Source organism: Chaetodon trifascialis, chromosome 11, assembly GCF_039877785.1.
Source record: "Chaetodon trifascialis isolate fChaTrf1 chromosome 11, fChaTrf1.hap1, whole genome shotgun sequence".
In the NCBI taxonomy this organism is placed as follows: Eukaryota; Metazoa; Chordata; class Actinopteri; order Chaetodontiformes; family Chaetodontidae; genus Chaetodon; species Chaetodon trifascialis.
The window spans coordinates 13,898,874-13,925,122 of record NC_092066.1 but is presented as its reverse complement, the minus strand read 5'-3'; the positions used below and the strand labels follow the sequence as shown (position 1 = coordinate 13,925,122).

General features: G+C 44.8%; 1 protein-coding gene across 2 annotated transcripts in view; it reads right to left on the bottom strand.

Moving 5' to 3' along the window:
* LOC139339469 (ephrin type-B receptor 1-B) overlaps nt 1–26,019 on the bottom strand; it is a 153,776-nt gene extending 127,757 nt beyond the window's left edge. For both annotated transcript variants that reach the window (XM_070975093.1, XM_070975094.1), the window contains exon 1: nt 25,787–26,019. In XM_070975093.1, coding sequence (XP_070831194.1) covers nt 25,787–25,847 — 61 coding nt within the window. In that variant the 5' untranslated portion in view covers nt 25,848–26,019. The remainder of the gene's footprint in view (nt 1–25,786) is intronic.
* Between the last annotated feature and the right edge of the window lie 230 nt (nt 26,020–26,249).

The following is a 26,249-nucleotide window of genomic DNA, read 5'->3' as shown; positions in this document are numbered from 1 at the left end:
TGTCTAAAGGACAGAACAGACTGGCAAGCAGAGGGATGGTAGACCGCACCAAGGCTATCAGGGATTCCAAGACAAACCTTGGACACCTTTACTGTGCAGCACCTGTGCCAGCAGCAATGCACATCTGCCTTGCATCTGCTCATTACAGGTGATTAGCGAGATGATATGGTGCATTCTCCACCGCCTAAATGTTACCCTGTAGTAAATGTACCTGGTGTCTCTCTGCATTATAAACAGCACTTACCTAAAACATAGCATTTAGAAAGAAGGGGAGCTTTAAAGCCAGGATATGTGTAAAAATCATGTTCCCCATCTGCGGCTTTAGAACAATAAAAAGCAAACACATCTTCTTGTTGTTGCCTTTTCTTTACGCCTGGCCTTGGTATCCGAACTCCTGGGTGGGCTTAAAAATAACCTGTCAGACATTACACCTACATCACAGCAATGATGACCCAACAGGCAAACAAACACACGCAAGACTGACTCAATAATCAGCCCACATATCTACAGAAGATGGCATACCAGAAAACAGCTCCCAGCTTCACAACAAGATGTGCTAAGCTCCAAAACTTTTATCTCTGACGGTAGAATATATGTGGAATGACGGCCAGGGCAAGACAGTGACATTTCAAACCCACAGGTTTTCTTTTCCCTTTCCTGTTTTTTCTTCCTCTATGGGGTTGTCAAAGCAGCCACAAGGGGGAACTGCAAAGCATCCATCTTTTGGACTGTTTGCTGAAGTGACATGGAGGCAACAGTCAACGTGGTGAATATCATTCAAACGTCAATTAAAAGCATTCAGAGCAAAGTGTGGACTAAGGAGACAAACACAAACTCTATCAGTATTCCCGAAGACAACGAGAGCAAGCTCTCTTAACATAACGATTTACAACAACAAAACAGAGCACCGGAGCCGAGATATGAACTCGCAGGACTCCAAACTGAGAGTCGCAGACAACCAACGGCAGGTAATTTGCAAATAATATCAGTAATTGAAGCAATTAACTTTGTTTTGTTGTGGAAAGGAAACCATTTAAACAGTCATGCATGCAAGAACGCACACACACATTCCCTCGCTCTCACACACAAACTAAAATATATGTGCACAAACTCTCTCTCTCTCTCTCTCACTCACACACACACACACACACACACACACACACACACACACACACACACACACACACACACACACACACACACACACACACATACACACACAACTCAAACATATCTTCACTATGGTGCGGGATCATGAAGGAGCAGCTACAGCTCATGGAGTGTCTTTTATTTATACCTCCAGCACAACTCTGAATACTAAAATGCTAAAATCAGCCTCATATATATATACACACACACACACACACACACACACATACATACATACATACATATAGAGAGAGAGAGTGAGCTGCCAACAACAATACCCTTATTATTTAGATTAATATTAGCAAACCGTGTTAAAAGGTATTCCTTTTCTCAGTGTTGTCTCCCCGTGGCACGTTGGCCAAAGTGGTAACACTGTCACCTCACAACTAGAAGGTCCCCAGTTCGAATCCCGCTGTGGGCGCTGGGCGTGTCCTCCACCATACCTTTGGTGCCTGCTGCTTGAGGAAAATAAGGGGCCTTTCTGTGGAGTTTGCATGTTCTCCCCATGCTCACCTCCATAAAATACCCCCATTAAAAACATGCAAGACGATCACCACCTGACCAATGGTGACCACCTGACCAATGGTCGACTGGCAGCCCACCGCTCCTGGTCTGCCGTGGAGGAAGGACTGACCATGGATGGATCAAATAGCGGGAAAGAATTTCACATATGCATGCCGTGTACAGTTTCCTCCTCAACCCTGCATGTTGTGTGTAAAACAACTTCTTCTTTCCACAGTGCACCAGATGGTCGTCCTCTCACTCCTTTGTTAACACATTTTTATTTAGTGTTATTTTTGCATCTGCTATACCTCAGTCTACCAACAGACAGATGAGGCCTTGGACACAAAGCAGGCTAAAAGCATCCGCCCCTCTATTTCCCACAATGGCTGCTCAGATAACTAGCTCGCACTCTTTCATGCAGCGATGCAAATCTCTGCCCAGTCGTCACGGTGAATTTTTCAGCACACCTGCAGAGATGGGAAGGCCCTCTATCAAAACAACGCCGCACCAGACAGGTTGAATGAATACTGACGCGGGACTGAGAGAAGAAGAGTTCTTTAAACGCCTTAAGTTATGCGTATATTTGTCACGGAGAAGTAGCTAGCTTTCCAAAAATAGCTGGCAGTGACAGCGGCATTTTTATGTTTTCATGTTGTCCTTTCAAAAGTGAGGTGTGAAAGAGAAAAGAGATAAAAGTAGAGAAAGTAGAATATGCTACACATCATTTATATCTTTATTCCTGTTTTTAACCATCTATTATTTACACACTGTCAAAACCTTTTTGTCCGATCATCTCACTTTTAGGTTGTCAGAAGAGTCGGTATGTTGTACTTTTTATTTACTTTTTAAGAGCATGAATGGAGCTCCAAAAAGAATACCAGATAGATAGATAGAGTAGCAATTCACAGCAACTATAAGCTAACAAACAACTGCCTGCTATCATAATTACCTTGATAGTATCATCCTCTAATGATGCAAAACCTTGCTTTTATCTCACAGTGAGGGAGATCCTCTCCCGTGGGCGTTAAATAGAGATCCTCATTGCATGATACATCCTTAGATATGAACAGCTTGTGTAGTGCTACATTACAGACAGGAGGGCAATTTAACTTATGAATCTCATCATGTTTGTTTAACGTTCAATGAAAGAACATCAGGAACAGGTAGCAATTGGAGAGTGTTTTGTACAGGTAACTCAGCCAATAAAGATCCTGGACCTTATGCGCTACATTTTCAGGACATTACAGGCATTGTTTTGCAGCTTTTTTTACAAAGCACGTGTCTGCCGGTTGACGCTTAATACTTCGCATGAATGCCTTTAATTGAATTTCTATTATGTTTTATGACAGTATTTTGACGATTCCTTGAGCTATCCAAATCCTGAGCAGACTGATGGGGGACACTGCCTCTTCATAGTTTTGGAAGTTAAAGAAGGGAAAGAGGACAGCACCTAATCTGCTGATCAATAAGAGGATTTAACTTCATACAAAAGACTGCTCATCTGCATTCACCACAGCAGCCGCAGAAGAATCCTGCAGAGATTGCCGGCATACTATCTCTCATTCCCTGTGTTCTTTTCCGGCCCTGCCTTTTCTTCATGTTCACCTTTCGTCTGTTAATCCCTGTCTTTCATGCCAACAGGAATGGGTGGATTAGAGCTGGGAAAGTATTCACACAGCACACAAACCCCTCACACTCTGGCGATATATCTCCTCTCCAACCCACGCTCTCCGAAGCAATTGTCTGTGTGTATGTCCACGTGTATATATGTGTGCAGCGTATGCTAACCGCTACAGGACTTCCATGTAGGTGTGGGATGCGTGTGGGTGGTACAGTGCTTTACAACACAGTATAATTTACTGAGAACAGTCCATCACTACTTCCTCTAATCCTGTTTAAATTAGCAAGTCTTCGAGAGAGAGACACACACATACTCACACTGCATACACAGACATAGCCTTTGTCTTTCCCTCCCTCCTCCTCACTCTTTCTTCCTCTTTCTTTCTCTCTCTCCCACACACACACACACACACACTCACACTCACACACACACACACGAATAAACTCCACCACAGCTGAGTCTTTTTAGCAACTTTGGAGAAGGATAAACACACCTGTTTAGAGCAGACCTGTCTGTCTTAGGCACAGTCTAAATGGAGTTAGCTTTTAATCCCTTTCACTCTCCCCTGTCATTCTTGGGCTTCCTTCATCTGTGGGCATAGCTAAACCAGAGCAGCCACAAACACAACACACAAACACAACACACACACACACACACACACACACACACACACACACACACACACACACACACACACACACACACACACACACACACACACACACACACACACACACACACACACACACACACACACACACACACAAGCTGTAGTCTCACTCGAGCTGAGCCTCTGCGGGACTGAAACAGCAAAGCAAGCAGTCTTTCGCAGATGATGGGCAAAGACTGGCAGCATCTAATAAAATGGTATTAGAAGGTCCAATCTGTCCAATCCATTTAGGGCTGATGCCTCTGCATTCCTTCTCACTGCTGATGGGTTGAGATATGGATTCATTTTTCAGACCTCTTGCAGAGGCGAGCACTGTACTAGAGGAGGGTGACCCCCCCCCTCTCAGGTCACTTTCACACGCTTGATCAACCACAGATGCGCACAAACACACATTTATTCCGGGGTCGGAGTGGGTGCTATTTCTATCAACCATTAGTAGTTGTATTAACACTCCAAAATGGCCACCTAACATTTTGAGACCTCAAAGCTTTCAGTGGTCCAGTGAATGATGGGTGCTCTTAAGGCACTTAAATCTGCACACAGAGACCCTGACACAAACAACAAACATCAGTGAACATGTCCATAAAGGCATTCAGTCTTCAGTGTGTTGACCACAGAGCAATAAAAACAAGGCTCCAGCGCTTTTAAAAACTCCTAGAATAAAAAAATATCTAATAAGAGCACAAGAATTTAGGTGTAAAGAGCAATGCGATCTCTGTCACTAAACAAACAGCATATTTCCAGAAAGAGCAGCCACAGCAGAGCTGGGCTATCGTGTCATGGACAGTTTGCACATTGCTATTCCAAGACGACACTCGGTTATTCATGTGTGCTATAGATCCTCAATGACTGAGTCTTGAGAAAGCTCAAACTGCACTGCGCCCAATGATGCTTTTGCATTATATGTCAAGCCCGTGCAAGACGAAGCAACATTTAATTAACATTTCTAATTGTGCCTTGAAGGCTGCCTCGATTTAGCGGTGGCTTCATCCGCGGCTGATTATGTTGCAATGATGAGGTTAATGGTGCTGGATATTTGGCTGCTTGGCAAACAGTGAGTGTGAGGATGCTGTAGGGTCTGTGTTGCCCCTAGCAACCCCATATTGAGATGTGAATGAATAGGTGCTCTGTATAAGTGTGTGTATATTCACATTACAACCTTTATATGTGACCTTGACAAAGCCACACAATTCATATGATGAATCCATGCTCAACTTAATCAGTTTATTCAACGCAGAGTACTTACTCTTTCTTTCAAGACTCTTGAGCTGCTGTCCATGACGTCGACGGCACTCACAGCACGAGTATATCCAGGAGTTGTGATGTCTGTATTTAAAAACACCCCTTCTATCAGACTGCCAGGGACGGTTGAGTCATATTGTAAATCCCAAGTCAGTTAGTGGCTCTGTGTGTTAGCCTGGACTGTCTGTTAGATTAAAAACTGACACAAAGTTGTTGAGACACTCATTTGGTGCAAATTCAAGTAAAGCCTTCTGCATTGAGAATCACGGGTTGTACACCAGTCAAAAGCAAACACACACTCGGAAAGGCACATTTCAGCCCACCACACTCAGGCCATATTATTCTGCCTCACCGAGCTCACTTGACTCTCCAGTCACCCCCCCCCTTCCTTCCCTATTTCCGCCTCCTGTCCTGACTTCCCCTTCCTTGCTCCGTCCTTTTCTCCTTCCTCTTCAATTCCAGCTCTTCCTTCCATTTCAAAATAAACACTATAATCCTGAAATGAATGAGGCACATAAATTGGCCTTTGTTTTATTGTTAACAGATCTATAACATAGCAAAAGCATTCATTAGGACACAGCGCAGAGCAGCCATTTACAATGGCCGTCCAGCGGAGAAGATGGAATTGGTAGAGCAAAGATAGCAGCTGTAAGATAACAAAGACAAACCTGCTAACACAGAAAGAGTCAGAGAGGCACCCAGAGATCTGAAAGCCATTAACTCTGGTACTGGCCAGGAGGAATGGGGTCTGTGATGGCCTATTTCTGTGGGCTCTATATCTCATCAGGGGCTCTCACCCCAGACTACATGTTGTGTGATTTATTTAGCCTCAAAATCTCTCTCTTTTTATTTTTTATTTTTTTTAAACCAAGTGTGTGCATGTGTAAGCCCAGTTGTGCAAACCTGCCCCATCTATGTCTTCCATCACCAAAAGGCCCCAAGCTCAGTTGTCATGGAGATGGGACACAGGTGCTCCAATGGCTCCCTAGACATTTGTGATGTCATCAAGGAACAAGAAGAGGAAATAGTTCTGCTCCAAATTCCCCTCGCATACAGAACTACTTAATCTTGGCCGCAACATTGTTATGACTCAAAACCTCAGCAAATTTCTGGGTCACTAATTCATGTCTCGCTATTGAGTCAGTTTCACAATGGTCCATTCAGTGTGCAGCGTAGGCCAGCTGGTAGGGTATAGTTCCACATGCACTATAATGACTCTATAATGAGACCTAGAGCAGTGATTCTTTATCCAGGCAGGCAAATGCAACACTAATAGATGACCGCTGATGACGTTTCCCACTCATTGCACAAAAAGGCTACTCTGAATCCATGTTTGAGCTCATTGTTGATGGGAGTCAAGGAGGAAGATAGACCCTGAATCTTGAATTTTGATACCAATCTCATTATTGATTCTGCTAATAGGTCTGATTCTACAGAGGTTTTCAGCATCATTGCAACTGGTTTATTATCCCTCCCTTTGCAGCAAGTACGAAAGGGTTTTGCTAGCTAGAAGCAGATAAGCGAGTTGAATTGGCCGTAAAGCCCAAGAGCTAGTTAGCTGCAGCAACAGTCTGTTTGTCATCATCTGAATTTTTGTACAGTATTCATTTTCATTTCGGTTTTCTCAGTCAAAGGAAAAATCTGCTAAGCCTATTGCAATTTTATTGCAGTGTTGATGCATGAGATTGACGTCATTGTTTTGCAGTGTGCAACTGTCAGAAAAACATGCCGGCATCAAATAAAAGGAAGCTTGAGGGCATGTGATTTCAATGGATCGGACAATTTGCAACTGGTTCTCAACTGGAACTGGCTTATGATTCCCATCCCAAACCATAGCAAGAGTTTCTGTTCTTATATTGTTCATTCTCTTGTGTTGACCTCTCGCTCTCTCTACACATGCACCAACGCAGCTGAAGAGTATGCACTTGACAGAACAGGAAACATAGGGTTAATGCCCGCCTGTCCTCAGGTCTCAACTCTGTGGCAGGAAATGAGCTGCTGTGTCCACCAATCACTTTAGATAATGGAGAGATTTATTAGAATGAGGCTGCCGCTGCTGCTGTGCCAGCCCTAATTAATTTTCCTATGTGTGTGTGTGTGTGTGTGTGTGTGTGTGTGTGTGTGTGTGTGTGTGTGTGTGTGTGTGTGTGTGTACGAGAGAGAGAGAGAGAGAGAGAGAGAGAGAGAGAGAGAGAGAGAAAAAGAGTATGAATGAATATTTCCATATAGGTTTATGGGTAACATTTGTTTTGTTGAAAGCAGCAGGTTAGAAAATGACTTGTACTCCCTTCCTTGTGAGACAATGTAAAACATGTGGGCTTGGCAAACCAGAGACCTATAGATCAGACAGCCTGGCCCAGCCAGATGGCCCTGGCCAAGCAGCCCTCCTCTCCGTCAGCCTCTTCACTAATTAGGATGTTTACATTGGGCTGCATGTGTCTGTATGCGAGTTTAAGAGCTTCCTAAATGAGCAGAGAGATTAGCGAGGTGCGAGCTGAAACTGCAGTGCTGCAGATTTTGATGAACCCTCACAACTATGGTGTATGTAGTAAGTGTGACGTAGGCATAGCTGGGCAAACAGATGAATGCCTTTTGAAAGCTTTAGTCTCTGAAGTCGACTTAAAAGAGTTATTTTAACTTCTTGCCATGGCAACAAAAATTAAGTATGCTTGATTTCTGTTTACTTTTAACATTCAAAGAGTGTTGTTCCACGTTTTGTCCTTCGCTGTGATTCACTGCTACTTCTCTCCTTGAACATAATGAACAGGTTGATGCAGCTTGAGAAAATAACCAAACCCAAAGGCGTCTCATTGAAGAAAATTTGATACATATCTATATATACCTGGAAAGAAGAGGTTTATCAAGATGTGCTGAAGAACTGCCTCACACACCCTACCAGTCCCACATCTACCTTGGTACGTTTATAATAGCTATTCAATGAGAATGACATCGCCTCATCTCCTCTCTGCAAAATCACTGCCCTCAATTTCTCCTTGGGTGACCAGTTCTTTTCTCCTATCAATCTTAACTTGTGCCACCACTTATTTCGTACCCCTCTATTTTATATCAAAATGTTCTATATCTCTCCTTGTTTCTCAATTACTTAACCCCCCCTCCTTTCTTTTTCAATCTGTTCCACACTCTCTAGTGAGTTGTTATGAGCCTGGGACCACAGCAGTGTGATGGCTAACAGCAGGGGAAAATGTAGAGGGTTTACTGAACGTTTAACATGCAGTCAGAACCGGCCCAGACGGGCGCCCAGCCAACAAGCTTGTTTTATTTGCAATAATGGTTTCCTCTTAACAAAATATCTGTTGGCGGAGGCCGTTGATGTCTGTGTCTGTGTGAGAGGGAAATTTATATATGTCAAACATGAGCGGCCATAACTTGTGAATAGAGATACTTTAACCCGCTCAGCATAGATCTTTTATTATGTGTTCCTGTGTGTGTGTGTGTGTGTGTGTGTGTGTGTGTGTGTGTGTGTGTGTGTGTGTGTGTGTGTGTGTGTGAGACAGACTCTGTGAGTGATTGTTTTTTGATACCAAGCTACCCCTCACAATACATCTTCTGTAACGGCCGGGTGGCTGGGCAGGCCCCTTTCTAGATGGTGGGGTGGTGTAAATCAGAGTTGATTTGGCTTCCTGCCACAGATGTGTCAGCTCACCCTGTCCAATGAGGGTCCAACAAATAGCACTGCACGTCACTCACATCGCACTCCATAGATCTTCCAGACGGCTACACTATCCCGCTGCCTTTTTTAGGACAGACTCCCCCAGACTTCTGGTAGCACCCCCCGCATGTCACTCCTATGGATTTGCTGCAACACAATGTCATCTCTCTTCCCTTGGCCCCTCAAATAGGCCTGTCAGAGCATTTCCACTGGATCAAAAGCCCAGATGGCTACAGTCAGCGGGAGAGAGAGGAAAAGCCTCCAGTATGAAGACTGGAATGGAATCAGATGACATGGAATATACTGGGTTCAAAATCTAATTGTGCTGCAAGAACATAGGGAATAGCTCTTCCTACATTCATGTGTCGCTCCAATAAATGTAGCAGGATACAGGGAGGAAAACATGATTTCAACTGGGAAATGGCAAGACACTGACAGAATCTCTTTTTCCCCCAAGCCATACCTGCTGTTCTCATGTCGCAGTTGTTTCTGAGAGGGAAGCGGCGCACCGGTCCCATGTCTGCGTGATTGTGTGTCTGTGCATGTGTGCTTGCCACCATGCCGGCTCGCTGTGTGTAATTTCTCCAGTGACCATGACAGAGGAGCAAGTGTACAAAGAGTGCAATGACGAAGCGGTGTGTGTTCATGCCGCTGTTCCCTTCCTGCCTCCACAGCAGGACAAGCAGACGGATGTTACAGCAGTGGAGCACCATTTCGCTAGCATGTCAGACCACTAGCTGCACTCTGTGCCTCAGGAGAGAGCAAAACAAGAACATGGTTCCCTCTTTGTCTATGTCCTTATCTCCCCTGTTCTCTTTCTGTTTCTCTTTTTCTGACCACAGGCTTTTCTTTCTCCTCAATTTAACAAGTTTTACAAAGTGCCACCCGTCATCTTTCGACATTCGACTGCCTGGAGACACAGCAAGTTTCCCCCAGTGTCTAACTCCTGCACAACACATCACAACCCAGGACGGCTGAGCGGCTGAAGTCGGCAGGATGCGGAGCAGCTCAGCGAAAGATGAGACACTGCAAGGGCGCTTTGTATCGAGCCTCAAGGTAAACACTGAAGACCGAGTCACTGTATTAAATTATTAGCATCCCTGATATCACCACTGCGAAACACATTTGATTTAGAAAGATCTCATTTTCAAAAGCAGGGAATCTGTACTTTGTTGTGAGAGGATTTTTGAACATCAAAAGAATCAAACGCTGTGTGATATCAGAAACGCAAATGAACTAACATGCACGCGCTCACACACACACACACACACACACACACACACACACACACACACACACACACACACACACACACACACACACACACACACACACACACACACACACACACACACACACACACACACACCAGCACTGGGGACAGTGTACAACATCTGTGATCTGCATTAGTCAGATGGATCTGCTTGAATTAGCATGAAAATCCAAAAATCAGACAGCGATAAAGGCGAGATTCCTTTGGCACATCGGGAAAGAGAGGACCAACAGACAGAAAGAGAGAGAGAGAGAAAAAAGGGCAACAGAGACTGGGACGTAACCAAATAGTTTGATATTTACACTCCCCATGCTGCACTGGCTCAGTTTTGTAATTTACTTAGAAGGGCAAGGCAACGTGCCTGAGAACATGAATATAGTTTGAGAAACAGCCTGAGCGGGAGGGATATTACAGAGATAGGAAGGAGAAGAGATGGAGTTGAGAATAAATGGGGAGGGGAGGAAAAATGAGAGAAGCAGACAGGGGAACTCATTAACTTCTCTTTAATAAAGCCCAAGTCACATGGGGACCCTTTCATTCCTTCATCTATCCAGTCTCACACACACACACACACACACACACACACACATACACACACACACACACACACACACACACACACAGTGACATACAATACACTCACACTGCTGCGCTGATCAACTCCAGATTACCACAAAGATAGTGATCATAACCAGACATCTAAAATCATTTGACTCACATTAAAAATCACTAACCTGTAGAACTTCATTAGCGATGGGATGTCCCTGACGAACCCCTGCGACTCTTAAGTTACTGTGAATCATGCAGTGCTGACAACAACCTCTCCACTACTTTATTCTGTGAATAAATTACTGGAGTGTTGACAGTAGTGAAGGCGCTGAATGTAAATATTTTGTAGACTTGATGCAACTCAGTACCATAAAGAAGCTCAATATCTTAAAGCAACAGCACACACGCTTCGAGAAAGTCTGCAAATATGAAGGAGAGGCAAAACATTTTTTTTATCCCATTTCTGTTTGCAAGCCATCTTCAAAGACGAAAAAGGGGAAAGCATTTCTATGATAAACATTGAAACTGGCAATGGGCCCACTTTCAGATTCCCTTTTGTCGTTATCGTTTGTGGGATAAGTTCGCTCTGACTGGGAGGCATCGGCGTGAGACTACAATGGTTGGATACTATAGGGATGGAAAGCAGGGACTGTTGCATTAAAGCTTCTTCTATATCTGAATATCCATGTTTTCCCTAGAGGCCAGACAGCAAGGCTAATTTAAGAAGCGTGGGCCCTGTCAGCTGTCATTAGCATGCACGACACACACACAAACACACAAGTGGGCACATTTATCCAAAAACACACACACACACACCCGCGCGCTCGCTACACAAAGCTAATTCCAGAAATGTGGGCAACTGTCAGAAGTCTTCATCTGAGAGTACAAAGCCAACCAACATGTTACACAACCTGGCGCTCTAATGGGTGAAGGAGGAGAGACAGACAGCGGGGGAGAGAGAGAGGAAGAGTTATTGATCAAGGCTGCACACCAACAACAAATGCAAATAGAAAACACATCGCAAGTGTTGATTTTACATAGGCCCCCATCAACCCAAGCAGTGTGTGAAGCAGATGACCCTTTCGCTACGCGAAGCTGTGTTAAGTGTTTGGGGGTCTCCCAAACTACACAGAAAAAAAAAAAGATCAATTTTGCAATCCTAAAATGTGAAAAAGAAAAAAAAAAGAGGTGTCATGTCATGTCAGTTGGTAGCAGCAGTCAAATTGTGAGAATTCGGTCCTTCATTTCTGAGACTGTCTGAACTTTGGCCACCTGTCACCAATGCTCCAAATCATCCACCTGCAAACCAGTCTCACTGAGGTACGAGCACTGCTTTTCATCGAAGTGATGGAGGTTTCACCGGGCTTCTCTCACAAATATAAAATGTTGTTTAGTACAGGACAGCTCATGATTACACAGTGTACAGGGGTCCTCATCTGATCAGGGTCATTGCCAATATGAAAGTCTTAGTAATGGTGTGTGCGCAAGGTCAGTCAACAGAAACGAGTCCAGTGGACAAACACAACACCAGATGTGTCTCTGTCTATCACTACACCCTGTATAAAACCAAGCAAATACACAAATACGCAGACATATGAATCCCAGCGAGAGAAAACGATGATTCTTTACTGTTCTCGCTCTCGAATGATCATATCCAGGTGTTCTGTGATCAAGAGGGATTTCAAAGCTGGGACATGCAGTTGGCTGTCTCCAGGGGCGACTGTAGCCTATCCTATCAGAGACTCAGATTCCCCATCCGCCTCAATGAGCTGCCGACCATTTTGTGTCACATCAGTCCCTCACTGCCGAGATCAAAGGGACTTTTAAACTGATCAAATAACTCTAACAAACATGATGCAATGGCTGCCACCTAAGGAATCCATATGCCAGTAGTTGTGCAATACTGCTTCTCTGTTGTTGCGTGCAGGAATTCATTTTCCCATGACACTGTATGACATTCCTCCATCTCATCGTCACTGCTTGCACGATCGCTCATTCACTCATATGATACAACTTAGGGGTTTGGCACTGAAATACATTAGCATTTTAGAATATATTAGCATACCCAAGGGGAACTGCGGTAACATTGATTACAAGTAACCGCATGCATTTAGATGCTGCTCTGCCTCTGATCACACACAATATGCCATCGCTACCCGCCCCCCCTTCACACACACACACACACACACACACACACACACACACACACACACACACACACACACACACACACACACACACACACACCTTGTCTCAGTGAAGCAGTTCCACCCCCTGCTGTGAAGCAGGTGCCATGATACAATTCTCCCTCCCTCCATGCATGCTGACACACATGCATGCACGCGCACACACACAAACCCACATACACGCGCACACACACACTCATACAAGTACATGCACACACATACACATGCATGTCTTCAAAGACAGAGCTGTGAAGCAGAGGTGACAGGTCTCTGGTTCCATGCCATCCTCAGCAAATGTAGCGCTAATTGCCATTCTCCCACTGTTAGAGAGCAGCGTGGCTCCAACATGGGGCCCATATGGACCCCAAGATGGAGTCATCTGCTGCCCACTAGAGGATCATGGGAAGAGAGTACAACCAAGTGGTGTTCACTGTGGTAAGCCACCTGAACAAAATTCACAAGGAAAATATCTAAGCTGTCATTTCCTTTGTGTATTCAGCTTCAGCACATGAACTTGTATTTGGCAGCTGGGCACAGGCACATGTAGACGGTGGTGTTGTTAGTATGACAGCTGATTAGAGAGATGAGAGATTTGAGTGTGACACCTCTAATGATCTCTTCATCTGATTGACGGGTTAGGCAAGGCTCCAATTCACACTCTCACATCACAGAATTTGGTGCACATACAGCAAAGAGGGTCAGCGTGTCAGACACACACATACACACACACACGCACACACGCACGCGCACACTCTACAGAGATGCACGAATATGCCACACACACTGCTCCACTGAATGTTAGAAAAAGACTATTTGCTTCCATAAATCCCTCCTGTGACTTCCAGAATATTCCGCTATTATGTTAGCCCTAGCGGGGCTATTTCCTCCCCCAGTTAGCCTGTCATCAGGGCATTGTACTGTATTGTCTGGGAGAGAGCCTAAATGGGGCCCTTTCAGGGGTATTTTCAGGTACTTTCATGGAAGAATGGAGAGGATATTCATATCACATTTCAGTTTTTCTATCGCTGAGCAAACACAGTTTTTGACAACACACAGACACACCTGCATTGACACACACACACAAAACACACAACCGCACTTCCTTCGTGGACCCAAACGAGCGAGTCAAGTGCATTCCAGCTCCCAGCGATTTCCTCCATCTTCTCCCAACAGACAAGGTCCCATTACATGTGCCTGGCTGTTATCTCTCACAGGGGCAGCAGCAAACATTGCAATATGCTTTGCAAAGAGAACGTCCAGAAGATATCTATAATTCTGGAACAGAAAAATAGAACCAAAATTTGATTGAACTTCCAATACTGGAATTGGTAGCTGCTTCCACAAGTGTTCTCACAAAAATCTGTTCTTGCAGAAATCTGTTTTATTAACCTTCTCTACTTAATGAGGGCAAACTGATCAGACCAGATTTCTTAAAGGTGCTGGCATGCTGCAGCAAGCTCCTTTAATTGCTCTCTCACTGATCTATCCCCTGATTATTGGCAATTATCTGTCAATTAGCAATGTGCTGATGTCACCACGATGTGAAAGGCAAAGCAATCAGGAACTGTTAGTGTAGAAGTGGTCGTCCATACTAATGAGCCGATCTACTGTCCGGCTTGCACAGAGGACCCTGTGTGTTTGTGTGTATGTGTGTGTGTGTGTGAGCATTTGGTCCAGCAACTAATCTCCAATGTGACTGTAGCGATCACAGCGGAGCACGCCTGTCAACACTGTTTCATGTCTGAACTGCTCAGTCGTTTCGGGGACTCTCAAATAGGATCCGTATGCCACTCAAAATGACCTTGACTGAACCACTTAACCCTTCCTTCAACAGCCCCCCCCCCTTACCACCCATCACCCTAGTGAGGTGCCCCATTTCTTTGAGTCATATTAAATCTGTAAAGAATGTTCATGTAATACAACAGAATTTTGATAATTGCTCTATTAAAATGATCTGTGCTTAGGGACATGGAGGATGTAGATCCGATAAGAAAATCACCGGCATACAGACGATGAGGCAGGGAGGTTAAGAAAATATTTGAGACACATCCTAAAAGCAATCATGAACTTGTAATTCCTTTTTTTTCTATTACTTAAACTATTACACTCTTTAAGTGTCCTTGAACGGTTGTACTTTGAGTTTGTTTTGTAGTATTACTTGCGAACTTTGGGGGAGTTGTTCTACATGGGACAAGCCCTTTGTTTGCCCTGTTAAATGTTTACAGAAACACAAAAAGACATAAGAGATGACAAATCATCTTTGCATCCACCAAATGCAACCAATCCATCAGGCACACACTCGCCTCCTCAAATAAACAGAGGACGCTTACGACATCTGTCATTCCCTCCCTATTCTGTGATCCATGATATGATCGCAATGCTCATACGTCCTGGACGATTCACAATCAATCTTCAGAGCCAAGGCAACAGACAGACAGTGAGTCACAGAGAGAGAGAGAGAGAGAGAGAGAGAGAGAGAGAGAGAGAGAGAGAGAGAGAGAGAGAGAGAGAGAGAGAGAGAGAGAGATTCTTGTTTGCTTTTTGTCTTTTCCACTTTTTCAGATGCACTATGACCATCCATCACGCTTTTTCTTTTAGAAGCTGCCGCATGATGTTTATCAAAGGAAGTAGATTTTCTAAGCATTACCTGAGCCTTAAATTGATTGAGAACATGTGCAGAAATGCAAGTCACTCTCCGCAGTTTCTCTACAACTGTCAATAATAGCTGGGAGAAAGTGTCCTCTTTCAGCCAATCATTGCCAGGTGTCTGAAAGCCTTTTCAGAGCAAGTGATTGAGTGATTTATTTTTTTTCTTCTTTTTTTTTTTCTTTTTTTTAAAATAATGCATGCTCAAATCTGCTTGCATATACATACACACTCGTGGACTCACACAGTGACCTCATCTGGAGGTATCGCACGAGGAGAACGTTACACATACGTGTCTCTCCTTGGATTAGGTGAGTCTACACATCAAGTGGTCTTTTATGAATACGAAAATGGATGATGTATTTTCAGACTGTTCTTGAAAAAGCACATTTGTGAACCTTGAAAACAGCAGAAACAAGGCAGGCATCAGGTGGGCTGCTGAGATTTTAAAAGAGCCTCTTTATTCACTCACAAAGAGAGGAGTCATCAACACACACACGCTACTTCACACACACTGTGAAAGAAAGCTGACAGTATCAGTACAATCAGCACACATACAGCATCTGTGAGTGCAAACACATGCACAAACACACACCGACTAAAACATTTCCCATGATTTCATTAAATGGAAAAAACAAAGAGAAGATAAGAAGACCTAACACGGCCTTTAAACATATTCAAATATAGAGGCCTTGTTCCCTCATCGTTTAGCGTTGCCTGTGTAAGGGAAGACTAAAGCCTTGGCACGGAGAAAAAAAAGCCTGAGAGATGGTCACAGTACAACAGATCTCTGCATGACTCTGCCTGGCCAGCTGCTTTTGTCAGGGTAGCCGTTCTGTGACTGGTATTGCACAGTCAGTATTGACATTAGCGCAGGTTGGAACATGATATACCCACCTGAAATGGTTGGGAGGAACTGAGTAATGTGCTTCATTCAAACTAAAGCATGCTAATGCTGAAATGATGCACTTTCCCAGGGAAATGTGTGGCACTCTCTGGCAAAAAAAAAAGTGATGGAAAGATATCAAAGACCCTCCTGTGAGAGAGGAGCCTTGTTTAGAGTGAGGAAATATCCAACATTTTTTAATCATAAAATTATAAAGATGGCAGTATTTTAGTTATATTAAAGGGTCAGAGAGAGTCAGAGTGGTCAGCCAAACGTTTTCAATAAATGTTTATGTTTAACGTCACTGTTACATAAAGTAATTCTCCAGCGTGTAATATTTGTTATGTGAACCTTGAAAATGTTGGCATGGTTCAGCTTACATCTTGAAGTGCGATGATATTCAAATTCCCATCATAATGTAAACGGATATTATACTGCACATGATGTACTCACAGAAACAAGTTTAGACAGTCTAAGGTGTGAGATTCCTCAAACACAATAGAATCAGACACACACACTCAATCTGTGTGATCATTTGTAAGCAGTGATTAAAGTATACTTCCTGTTAAGTTAGGCTTTAAGAAATCATTTATCATTTACTGAGCTTGCAGTGGAGATCCAAGGCTGCGCTGGTGTGCATTTAGATAGAGAATATATGATAAAAGAGGCCAGCATGTGGATAATATATGTACATTAATAATCTCACATGTCAAGGATGTATCTTTTGATATTGTCGAAATTTCCACTAAAACTGATGCGACAACCCAAGCAGGAAAACCGCCGCACAGCTGCGTTCAGCTCGGCTTAGTGGGAACGTTTGTCATCTTGACATATCATCAGCTGAGTGCAGCGTGGCCACGGTGGAAAATTTGTGCATCTGAACGAGCACATCTGTTCATTCACGTCCGCATTCCACTTTACTTTATTTAAAACTACCTGACTGCATGCCATATCTGTGTACAGTATATTCCAACAGTTCATTTCCCCAGCTCTCAGAAATGGGCTGACTCCGCCCAGACATCAGTGTCAGTCTGATGAGTGGGTGTCTAACAGTGTGTGAAGCTCACATCAAAGGCATGCCGCTTTAAATGCCCAGCCTTGGGAGAAAGCAGGGAGGGGAAAAGACTCCATGGGAGTAAGGGATGAGGAGGGAGGTAACAATTGGAAAGGGGCATGGATTTTACACTGTTCAGCGAGCCCCATTGCAGAATAGGTTTGGGTTAGGAGAGTCTGACTGAAAACTAGTTGAATCAAGATATCCTTCGTAGATTTCGCAGCAATCTCAACAAACAAGCTCACACCCTCAGCAAATACTCATACTACTCTGACTCACTGCGCCAAACAATCTTCTCCACATCATTCTTAATCGCTGAGATTTTTATGAAAATGGAAAATCACCCTCCCCACAGACATCTGAGGAGATGTTCTCTCGCGGATACAGATACACGCAGGCACATGCATTCTAAAGGGCTGGATGTGCTTAGGGGTTAGCAGCCAGAACCACCAGCCTCCTCATTAGCACAAATAAGATCGTAGGCAGATACAGGCCTATCCCTCTCTCCCCCTCTGTCTCTTTGTCCCTCTTCGCCTCTGTTCTCTTGCACAAATGAGTCCTAATCCTTGTCCTCTGCCTCGCCTCTAACTAAAAGAGTAGCACATGTGGCTGTAGAAGGATGACAGAGGAATATGGTGGCATCCTCTGTGAGGGTTGTTTCCACTTGTGCATCTTCTGAAAGTAGACATTCAATAGTATGTGCAAAATTTATGACCTAAGGATGTTAGGCTGCGATGTGACCTCCAGTTGCATTACATTAAAATGAGTCCCCTTGGCCCTTAGTGTCATAACTATTCATGAAGGGGAGGGAAGGTCATCAGGCCAGAGTGGGCTGGAATCAGTTTGTCAAGTCAGTTATCAATATGAATATAAGAAATATGCAAACTGGGAGAATATATGGGAGAATATATTCAATAGTACTGACTATTAGATAACAGAATCTGATACTTCAACCATAGACTGTGCCAGGCTAGATTTCTATCTGCTTTTTCCCTGACATTTTCTCTTTGCCAATACTGAAAGCCAAGCAAACCACCTCTGACCTTGGCTCTTTTAGGGAAATGCTTCTTTCACCCCATCAGTTTTCTAGTTGTACTGCAGCCAGCCAGGTGACTGCCGGTAGATCGAGATGCTGTCCACTCATTTCCCATTACCCTCTGTGCTTCAAATCAATAGTTAATTACCTCCAAAAAGCTCTCTTCTTATCCAGCTACAGAACTGGACAGCACAGGGCAGGCAGAAATTTGCCTGGCAGAGGGATTCAGTGTTATGCAGGGTGAAGACTGTCCTCCCACCACTGCTACTTATTGGCCCATCAGTGTCCCTCTCAGAAGCTGGCATTCCATTTTGCACTGCGCAGGCACTTCATTTCTCTCCACCACGCAATTTTCATTTCTCATGCTAACGCAGAGACACACGGTGAGACACAAATATTCATGCACAGTTTCTCTCGATCTGACGCGCTCTTGCCAAGAGTCCAGTCCTTAATAAGAGATTACATTTATGGCGAGGAGAAGGGCAGGCGAATGGTGAAGTATGTCCACATGTCCTGAACCTGGGAGAGGCACTGGCTTTTACTCATTAATAATGGGACAGGCCCCAGGCCCAGGCCCTTAGCTCTCTGTCTCTACTCATTTCCTTTCCACACATCAAAGCTATGTGTGTGTATGGCTGCGCATGTGTGCATTGGGGCTCTTGCACACTCACATCTGTGCGTGCGTGTGTGTGCTTGTCAGTCCCTATGAGAAACAGCCTGTGGAGGAGCCAGCTTTTATTTAATCAGAAGTGGAGCAGCTTCCACCACCATCCGTAATTTCAGCCCTATTAACGTTCTGTCTCTAATTCCTCTGAGCGCTGAAGACGCAGCATCCTCTGGGCTGCTGATTCACTTAAAATGCAAAAAGTTTTTTCTGTATAGTAGCAAGTTAATATGTTGTACATTTAGACTTCAGAAGCAAGGGATCTGCTATATAAACAAAGTGATACGCAGAGAATTTGTACAGTAATGTGTGCACAGTGAACTAAATTGATAGTCTTATCAGTTTAATTGTGGACTTTAAAACTTTCCCACGCATTGAAAGTCACAGTCGCCGAAACACTGCACAACTACGCCTGCCTCCTCCCGCTCCAGAGTCAGCCTTTGCCCTGCAGCCCTCCAGCTTGCAGCCCTTAAGCCTGAGCCTTGGGGCTTAAAAGTCAAATTAAATCAATCTGGGCCTGACCCAAAAACAGATCTCATTATAACAATCATAAATGAAGCTCTTTGTTCCTACAAGCCTACAACCCCAACAGTCTCTTTACCCTCTTCCTGTTCCTGCCAATGCTGCGATTATTACATCTTCAGAAGAATAGGCTCGTATTTCACCCTTTTTCCTTGTAGTAAACCCTATAATGTTTCATAAATGCATCTGTTTTTAACTAAAAAAAAAGTGGGTTAGGGAGAAGAGTCAGGTGTGGGAGGTGGGGGGTGGGGGGGGGTGGGAAGGTTCAAGAGAGGAGGTGGGAAAGAAGAGGGTGTAACTTGCAACTACTCTCAGATTTAATTAAAATTCAGTGGAGAAAAAAAGAACAACTTATCAGACAAGAAGAAACAGCCAGTCAACAACAGGCTGTTGTGTGTCTGGACTGGCTGGAGCTCATATCGGGAGGGGCTAAAGGGGTTATGGGGTGGAAGAGAAACAGTGGATAGGGGGCTGTAAGCATAGAGGCCCTGGGAGCCGGGCTGCGTGAACAGCGGGAAATAAGACTCGATAATCAATGCTCTCTCTTCTCGCCTCTCAACTCAACAAATATCGAAGAGGCTCCCCTTTCCTGCTGACTGAACAACTGCCACCCAATCTCTAGGACAGGTGATAATGGAGGGAAAAAAGCCAGAAAGACAGAAAAATAATGAGAAAAAGCACATTTTTCACACCACCATCCTTGAGTGGTGGAAAAGCTGGGTCACTGCGCCCAATCAATTACTATCATTGCCATTTCCCACAAGGTGTGGCCTGGAGACTACTCTCTAAGTTTGCGCTCTTGTGCACATCAAGCCACGGTGAGTGTGTCGGTGGCTGTGCGCGTCTGTGTCCATATTGTGTGCCATTTGAGGGAACTGCCTTTACCGGGAAACAGATGACTCACACAGTTTGAGGTTGAACTATGTCACGAGCATCACCGCTTTCACTCCTGTGCTCTAATGTGTTTCGTATGTTGCTGATGCAGTGGGTCTGCTTATCCCCGAGATTGGACAGATAAGGCCTTAGCCCTTATCCCACAGTAAGCCACCTGCTCTGATAAGGGCCAAGCACGAAGCAAGACGGGCGGAACCTTACACTGCTGATAGCATCTCCGTGGCAAATGTGCGGACACGGGAATGTGTGGAAGACACTGGATGAGAACTAGTAAAGAACATGAAATATCCGCTCGGAGAGAGAAAGAAATCAAGTCTGACATGGAACGGAATAGGACACACAAATACACACATACAGTACAGTGTGTAATTCTCTCTCTCCGCTCTCCCTTAATGCTTCCCGCTCTCACGCCGAGACGTACACAAAAATGCACACATGCATACCAGCCCCCAACCTGTATCCACCATCTGGCCTTCCCAAAGCTCAGATGTCTCTGGGGTAAGGTGAGCTGTGAGGGGGGCTCTGTGTGCATATGCGTTATGTGTGCAAGTCAGTGTATGAAAGAGAGAGAAAGAGAGCCAGTGATCATATCATCCAAAGAGACGACACATTCTATGCAGTATGCTGCAACATGTGAAAAACCATATTGGGAAGGGGAAAAATAAAGGTGCATAGATCACAGATTCTTGCCACATCTCCTACATGCAAGCACAAAGCTTTCACCGAACAGGCAGGACAGCGCATTTACAGCACTGCAGGTACATGAGCTGTAGGCAGGGGTTTGCACTGGGGGTCGTCATAGCTGACTAGGCCACGTAAGCGCACCTTAACACCGAATAGTCTTTTCACTGTGGGCAAAGAAAAGCCTCCATTATGGGATGAGGCCATGTCGGCTGCCCCTGCCAGCCGTAATTGCTTTAGCACTGTACTGACGACACAGGCACCCAAACGTACAATACACACAACGCAGTACAAAACGAGTGGAAAATTGAATTCTACTTCAGGTGGTCCCAGGTCAGCAGTAGTGCCCGTGGCCAAAATACACTTGTACACTCATGTGAGCACACACACATACATCCCTCTCATACCATGGGCCTATGTTGCACTTATATTTTCATTTTTCTCTGGTCTAACCATTTTAAATGAGAGAGCAGAGAAAGGAACCATCTTGCACTCACATCCATTAGAGGCTCAACAGGACTCTTTTCACAGGCTGTCTCCTCTGCACAGCTGGCGAGCTCACACGCACGCACAACTTACATCATGAGTAGTGGAGTTCTTAACTCAGCACTACACTAGCCTCGCAAACCCAGTCTGTATCATTATAAACTCAGTCTTCACTATGAGATTTAGGTCTGTGAGAATCATTTGAGCCTGACCAGATACATGTTAGGCCAAACTGCGGTGAGTAGAGATGATGATGTGACTTGTCTTACAGTGATTTTGATGGATAATTTAGACAAAATGTGACATTTCCAAACCAGCCAAAATGCTTTTCTGCTTTAAAAATGCCAAGCAATGACCAGTAACAGCCCAGCGAGCGGTTGGGTGCATGAAAGGTTCATGTTGATGTCTGAGTGAAGCAGAGAGCTGTCAATCATCCACTGTTCACCCTTCTTGAACTAACATCCATCTCATGCAAATAACTGTTGAGCCTTGCCAAACCACAATACACTGCAGCGAGATGGTGGTCTGGCAAAGCCGGGTTTTAGTTATGCAGGGTTACTACCATACTCACAGTCAGCCGTAACACAGCTTCTATAACTTCACCGCTCTGATAAGAAAAAGAACTCACCAAGAGAATAACAATCACGTAATACTTTGAATCCCTGGAGGAAGACTCTCTCTCTCTCTGCAATGAGGTCAAAGTAATGGGTCCAGGACACAGTGCCAATGGGGCTGAGCCAGTGTCTTGCTCATGGACACTTCAGCAGGGCAGCAACTCGCTGACACGGTGGGCCCTTCAACACTCTGTCCTCCAACCTTTCTGATCAATACACTACCCTAACGCTCCCTATTAATGTACATCAACAGTGTGCTTCATGACCTCCATAACTCTTATCTGGTGCTTAAGCTATCATTATTATTGTTTATTCAGGAAGCTACAATAATCTCCATTCCTTCCACTCGCCCCCAAGGATGAGGCATTACCACAGCATAGTACAGGTACTTAACACTGCATCCTTAGGGACTGGTTACAGCACATTACTGACGTTCTCTTATCATACTCATACTGAATGCTGCCGCTGTTTTACCCCAGTGTAGCAAGGCACCAACGACTGTGTCAGATTACTGAGACAGCCCAGTGTTCGTTTACTTCCACAGCCTTGTTCAATTGCAGGCTACTCATTTGTAAAACACACGTCCTGTATCTTTTCTCAAACTCGCTGACCTCCCTCCTTCTGCTTCTCTCATCTTTTTATCTCCCCCAGCCCCTGTCTGTCTTTCAACCACTGTTTCATCCCCCGTCCCTCCGTTCCTCTTCCCTCCACCACACGGTTCCAGGCCGTTAAATGAGCGGGCTTATCTAAGCCTAATTGGTTTAAGGGCAAACAGAAATAAGCAATGGCTCTGTAAGTAGGGGAGAATTACTGCTGCTGCTGGCAAGAACCATCCACACACCATGGAGAGAGCGAGCAGAGGAGGAGAGAAGGGAGACAAGAGGGGAGCGGGGAGATTAGAGAGGAGAATTATGGAAGACAGGGTGAGATAGAGAAATGGAGGGAGGAAAGGGAGTTGCAGAGGAAAGTAGACAGACAGACAGAAGGTGAAGATGATGGGGAGAAATGGAGAAAGGGGACAAATGAGGGCGAAACAGAGCACCTCACATGCTCCTTTTTCTAATGACATGCAAATCCCCGTCCCCACTCTGCTCTCTCTTAGCCCTTTGCTTTAGGTCTGACTGCCCCTTCAATAACTTGTAGGCTAATGCATTTCTGTTTGGAGGTACCATGTCTTCACGTGCGTGGGATTGTGTGTGTGTGTGTGTGTGTGTGTGTGTGTGTGTGTGTGTGTGTGTGTGTGTGTGTGTGTGTGTGTGTGTGTGTGTGTGTGTGTGTGTGTGTTGGGTAGCTGTGCCTTGACTTTAAATCCAGCATATTCAAAGTTCTACAACAAACTTTACACTCAAACTGCTTCGGTCCTTCTTCGCTCCTCATTCACACACACAAACACACACCTTCACACCCTAACACACACACACACACACACACACACACACACACACACACACACTCAAGCTTTATATCTCCATCTAATTTTCCTTCCATCTATCCATCCATACTGAAGACTATTTCCTCCTTATGATTTCCATCCCACAGTTCTTCAGTTCATCAGTGATGTGAGTGGTGTTTACTATGACTGCACGCACGTGTGGGAAGTTCAAATAATTCATTCAATTCTTCGCAACTATGTGCCCATATGGTCAGAGCTGCTCCCAGACGCACACACATGCCCGGATCTCTGACACTTTGTGATTACCGGCTGATTCGGGCTCGTAATCAGTTTAAGGGTGACAGGAAAGGCAGGGATAATGTGGTCAATGGCTCCACTCTCTCTCTGTCTCACACACACAAACACACGTACGCACAAAAATGAAAGAGCAACAGATTGGACTTCAGATCAGTGAAGATTTTAACCTGCCCATGGGACGACCTCCTTTCAATTAGCGACCCAAACAAGGAAATCACTTTCATCCCTGTTACCGAGGTAACTCAAGGGCCATCTCCCTGCCCATCTGTTTCTTTCACATCCCATCTTTTAGAGGAGAAATCCCACACCCCTTTCCTTGCAGGGGAACTTCACTGTTATCTCCCCGGCTCCACTCATCTATCTGGAGTGACATTTCTGCTGTCTTTTCACACTGAGTAAACATTTGAACCTCAAAATATCCATCCTCACAGAGGTAGCAATTTGGGCCTGAGCTCAGTATCCATGGCTGTGTGGAAATCTGATGAGCACAAACAAGAAAGCCACCGCTGAATTACAGAGCGCAGGCAGCGCTGGGATCAGTCCAGGAACAGAGTTGTAAATGATTAAAGAGAAAAGCTACATGTGAGAAAACTAATTTTATTTGTGCTTCTAATTTACTTATTTATGCTTCTGGGGAGTGGATGCAGACAGCCATGGGAAGCGGGCATATTCCCGTGTATGTTTTATTGCCGAGGATGAGCTACTGGAAAATAAAACGAGAGAAGACACCATATATCCATGATGCTGCTGGGATATCCATCCAGCAGCCAACATCTGAGGCACCAGCACAGTGCTTGGTCCCCAGGGTCTCACAGCGGAAATGAAAAACATGTTTAACTGAGGGGATATTACCGACTAGTGGCACTACCGCTTGTCCGGATGAGTGTGTGAGACAGAAAAGAGGAAATATGAGGAGACGCAGAAAGACAAAGGCAGGCTGAAAAGAATGGAGATGGATGAGGAGAAAGAATATCGGGGACAGTCTGAGAAAAAGGGGACAGGCAGCCGTTTGTTACAAAGAAAGAAAGAAAGAAAGAAAGAAAGAAAGAAAGAAAGAAAGAAAGAAAGAAAGAAAACAGAGTGGTTGATTTCCAAAATTAAAAAAAGGGAAATTTACCCCAGCATAAAATCCAGGTTACCTCCAATCAGTGCAATCCACAATCTAGTTTGTCTTAGCTATTCATAATGCCACAGAATGATGCTCAAGGGGTTCTAGTAATAGTATTATATATGTACTATTTTATCCAAAAAAAAAAAAAAAAAAACGCGACGGGAGTCCTTGGAGGTTTGACAGGAACTTACACTGTAGTCTGCGTTTCACACGGAGGAACTAATTGAGATTATAAGAACCTAAAATTACAGAATTTATAAAGGAGACTCCTGTCCTGCGCTCCCGGCCGTATTGAACGAGGAAGGACTTAAGAGTGAGGAAAAACCGGAATTGAGCGCATAAATAAGCAGCAATGAACTACAGAACGCTATGAAATACATTGAAATTGGTCAGAGCATCGTTCTTCACATGGGCGAGTGACAGCAGTGACAAGCAGCGGAGCGGGAGCACCGCCGCTCCGAAATAAAGGGATAACCACAGCAATCTGCTGCGATCCACGTGTATGACATCCCTGTATCCCTGTGCCAGAGGCGCAGCGCTGGCCAACAGAAAACGCTGCAAGCATCCCCACACACAGCGCGTCTTGGAAAGGAGCGTTTCCACATTTACAACAAGTATGATCCCGATCTCTTATTTACCTTCCATCGCAGAAGATGTGACGACCAGCACGCTTAAAAGCGCAAACAAATCCACCGTCATGGCAGAAGGGTAGTCTCCACAGCCTGTCCCCAAATAACCAAGACGCACGGCGCGCGTCAAAAAGAATCCCTCAGTTGTCAGAGCGGTACTCCAGCAGATAGTCTGTGTTGTGAGTCACATTTCAAGCCGTAGTAAACAATGTGTGACAATCAGCACAGGGGAAGAACGGAGTGAAGGGGCTGAGGGGTGCGAGGCACTGGGGGGAGGAGGAGGAGATGGAGGAGGTGGTGGGGGGACCCGACATTGCCTGCTCACAGCCCCATTAGAGCGCCGGGGCCAATCACCGACCGGGAGCCGAAACTCGCTAACCAATCACCAGACCGCCGCTCCGCCCAGCTCGCATTGTCAAAACACAAAACTTTTCCTTGACCTATTTGAAGCGGCGTCCGCTTCACTGAAGGG